The 3,486-nt window shown below is 39.3% G+C and overlaps 1 protein-coding gene across 5 annotated transcripts in view; it reads right to left on the minus strand.

Annotated features, from left to right (window-relative positions):
• Nucleotides 1–1,352: 1,352 nt before the first annotated feature.
• Nucleotides 1,353–3,486, minus strand: part of CASP3 (caspase 3) — a 17,898-nt gene continuing 15,764 nt past the window's right edge. For 4 of the 5 annotated variants that reach the window (XM_006160438.3, XM_006160437.3, XM_027776589.1 and 1 more), the window contains one exon: nt 1,353–2,473. In XM_006160438.3, coding sequence (XP_006160500.1) covers nt 2,244–2,473 — 230 coding nt within the window. In that variant the 3' untranslated portion in view covers nt 1,353–2,243. The remainder of the gene's footprint in view (nt 2,474–3,486) is intronic. The other variant, XM_027776590.1, reaches the window with a different exon arrangement.

The raw sequence follows: 3,486 nt of genomic DNA on the forward strand, positions 1-3,486 counted from the left end.
CCTGGGTATGCATGCATATGCTCAGTGTGTACAGGTTGACTTGGGAGCTAAACCCTGATCTTCCATATGGCATCCAACATTGCAAAACATTGCTCTATTGGCACACCGTGCACCTGTGCCTAGTTTCTGACTTAAAGAAATTTAAAGCTACCTATAGTCTTACTTTCCTACATTCTTTCTAAGCACGTAAGGTAAAAAGGGAGTATCTTCATCTGTCACAACCTGTCTCCCAGAGGAAGCCACCAGTACAGTGTTTTGTTGCGTATTTGTCCCCCTTTGTTTTTTGTCTTCTTTTTTTCTGCTAGTCTTATTTAAAACTTATGTGGTGGAAGATGTTCCAAATTTAAAAATATGATCATATTTAGGGACTAAGATCTATGCAAACCCGGTATACTTCCTGGCACCGTGGCCATTTTAGGAGCAGGTTAGGAACTTGCTGAGAGGAGCTGAGAAGCCCTTGAGAGACTGCTCACCCTATTCTGTAACTGGCTATCACTGTGGCAGGTTAGATTAGGTTCTGCTGCAACCTAACTCTCCCAAATTAAGCTCTTGATTAAAAATAGCTTTACCTCCAATCAGTAGCAAGACCTCAAGAAAACAACAAAAAACTCGAACACATTGGTAATTTTCAAGTTTTAGTTTATATTTAGAAATAAAAATCTTAAATATCAAATTATTACAAAATTGTCACATAGGAACATACCTTAAGATATCACTGCATGCTATATTGATTTATAAAATATGACAGACATGGTTGATACCAACAGCTGTTATTTCTGAACATGAGTTCCTTCCTTGGGGCAACAAGAAAGCTCACACGAAATGTCAGACTGAAGCCAGTGAGGCACAATGACACAGTACTAACCCAACACCACGGCGGGGGGAGGAAGTGTGGAGCCTGGTCTCCCCGGCTGGGTGCTGAGCCCTGGCCCTCAGTTTCCCCATGTGCTAGAAGGGCTCCAGCCTGGTGACTTATAGAAGTCCTGTGTGCCTTGGTCCTTTTAAAGACAATGTAAATCATGACCACTGTTTTCCTCTGATTGCAAACGTCAACAGAAAATAGCATGCTTCAAACTCTCACTACAAAGTATCAGTGACTTTCACGACCTCTGGGAGAAGTCTGTTTCGGAAGTTTCCGATGGAGTCACTTCCTTGCTCTGTGATTTGTGCCTTGGAGGCAAACTCCACGCACACCTGTGTACGTGAAGAAACTAGCTGGCGGTCCTTTCTCTGAAGCCATTGTCTACGGCTCTGCCTTCACCGAATAGGCTGTGCCTCCTCTCTCAGGCTCAAACCATTCTCTCCCAAATTACAGAGTAACCAAGCCGATGACTTATCGTCATTTCTTGGCATTCTACTTTATATTACAGAAGTTGTAGTCTAATATGTTCCTATGGAGTTTTTTCTTATCATTCTGCTAATAAACAGTTTGAAGATGTTAGGTAATAGCTCTTCAGGTATTTTGCCAGTATACAATGCACAACTGATTTGCACAGGAACAAAAGAGAAGATGTTTATGCTGGCAGATCAGATGTACTTCAGCACCTCATAGTTGTAAGTCTGTCCCTCTGTGAATGTTGCATTTTGGCCTTAAGAAGAGACAACTCAGTTTGCTCATGCTCTCTCAAATAAGGTATTTAGTTACCTTTTCAATATCAAACATGATTTTTTACAACAAAAACATCCTTGGTTAAAAACATCACAAAACCATGAACTCAGATAAATGATCTAAAAATCCAGTTGACCCATTTTCATGTATCAATTCTGAAATATGTGCTGAAGCCTTTGACCATGCTCATAGATTCTCAAGTTCTAGGGTACATTATTCCACATCATCATTTCTATAATTGACAAAAGCCAGAGTGTACAGCCTCCCCTCAAAAAACAGAGAGGATATCATTAAAATTCATTACTTCAATGTTCAAGTTGCTCATAGTCTTGAAAATTCATAGAATAGCATCACTAAAATGTGCTAATTATGAAAGCTGTTAATTTAGTTATTTCCTCTCATAATGATTGCACCATTTATTCATTTTCACTTATTCCTAATTAAAATTCATTTTCAACTACCTGACTTTGAGGTAGCTTTACAGTGGTTTTATTGCTATGGAAGTAATATTCAAAGTACCTTCTAGAGCACCGCATCAGATCTGAATGAAAGAGGGAAATACAGTACAAATCATACTGTTTTCTCACTTGGCATACATACAAATAAAAAAAAAAGAAAAAAGACAACTATTTCTTTAGGGATGAAAATACAAGTCTTTTGTGAGCATGGACACAATACATGGAATCTGTTTCTTTGCATGAAAAGTAGGGTCGAGGGAAAAAGACTCAAAATCTAGGGCTACTTTTCGGTTAACACGGGTGAGAATATGCATAAACTCAAGCTTGTGGGCATACTGTTTCAGCATAGCACAAAGTGACTGGATGAACCAGGATCCGTCCCTCGAATTTCGCCAGGAATAGTAACCTATAAGACAAAATGTCACCCAAAGACCATGAATGTTTGATTTTAGCTGGTTCGACAACTTATTACATAATCATAAGGGTAAATAAAAATAAGCAGAAACTTTCAAGGATCTTATTACCCATAAAAAGAAAAAAAATGACACCTTCATTTTCAAAATAAATGATGCAGGAGGGAAAAAATAAAGTGTATGCTTTGCCTACCTTTCTGCCTTTATCAAAGAAAGAGATTGTGGAGTAACTTAAGTGTCAAATTATTGAATTTTACTTTCTGGAATCCCCTTCTAATATGAAAGAACAGTAAACATGCAGAAGATAAAAAGATGAGAACAGGCCTTCTTCAAGAACCACCTCCATGGCTCCTGCGATCTAGCCATTTTGGGGGAAACGGAGAAATGAAGATGTCCCACTGATAATTTGGCCTCCAGCATAGAAAACTCGCATGGTAGGAAGACTCCTTTCAGGCCTCCTCTCTCTGTATCTGTCTTTGTCTCTCTCTACCTCTGTCTCTGTCTCCTCTCTCTCTTTTTTTAAATTTTTGCTTTTTAGAATTTTTTTAAGGTGAGGCATCTTCCTGGGCCTGTTGGCCCCTCCTAGCCCTTTATCTTGTTAATAATTCCCTCTCCCCCTCCCAACCCAGGAGAGGCGGAAGGGAAGAGAACAGGCCTTCTTCAAGAACCAGCTCCATGGCTCCTGCGATCTAGTTATTTTGCGCGGCGCGCTTGCATGCCACACGGTTTTCTAATTTTTGAGTTTTATTGAAATTTTTTGAATATTAATTTTTTTAAGTTTTATTTAAAAGTTTTTCTCTTCATTTTTTTTCTCTTTTTCTTTGTTTCTTGTCTGTTTTTTTTTGCTGTTGTTGCTACTTTTTCCCTCCCTGTTTCCTTTTCTGCACGCTCCTCGACCCTCAGATTGAACTCCCAAGTTTGGGAAGAAACCGACCATCCACCAGATGACTAGAAATCGATGCAGGACCACAAGAAATATGGGGAAGCAGGAAAATACCTCTCCTCC

Source organism: Tupaia chinensis, unplaced genomic scaffold (assembly GCF_000334495.1).
Source record: "Tupaia chinensis unplaced genomic scaffold, TupChi_1.0 Scaffold000685_1, whole genome shotgun sequence".
Classification (NCBI taxonomy): Eukaryota; Metazoa; Chordata; class Mammalia; order Scandentia; family Tupaiidae; genus Tupaia; species Tupaia belangeri.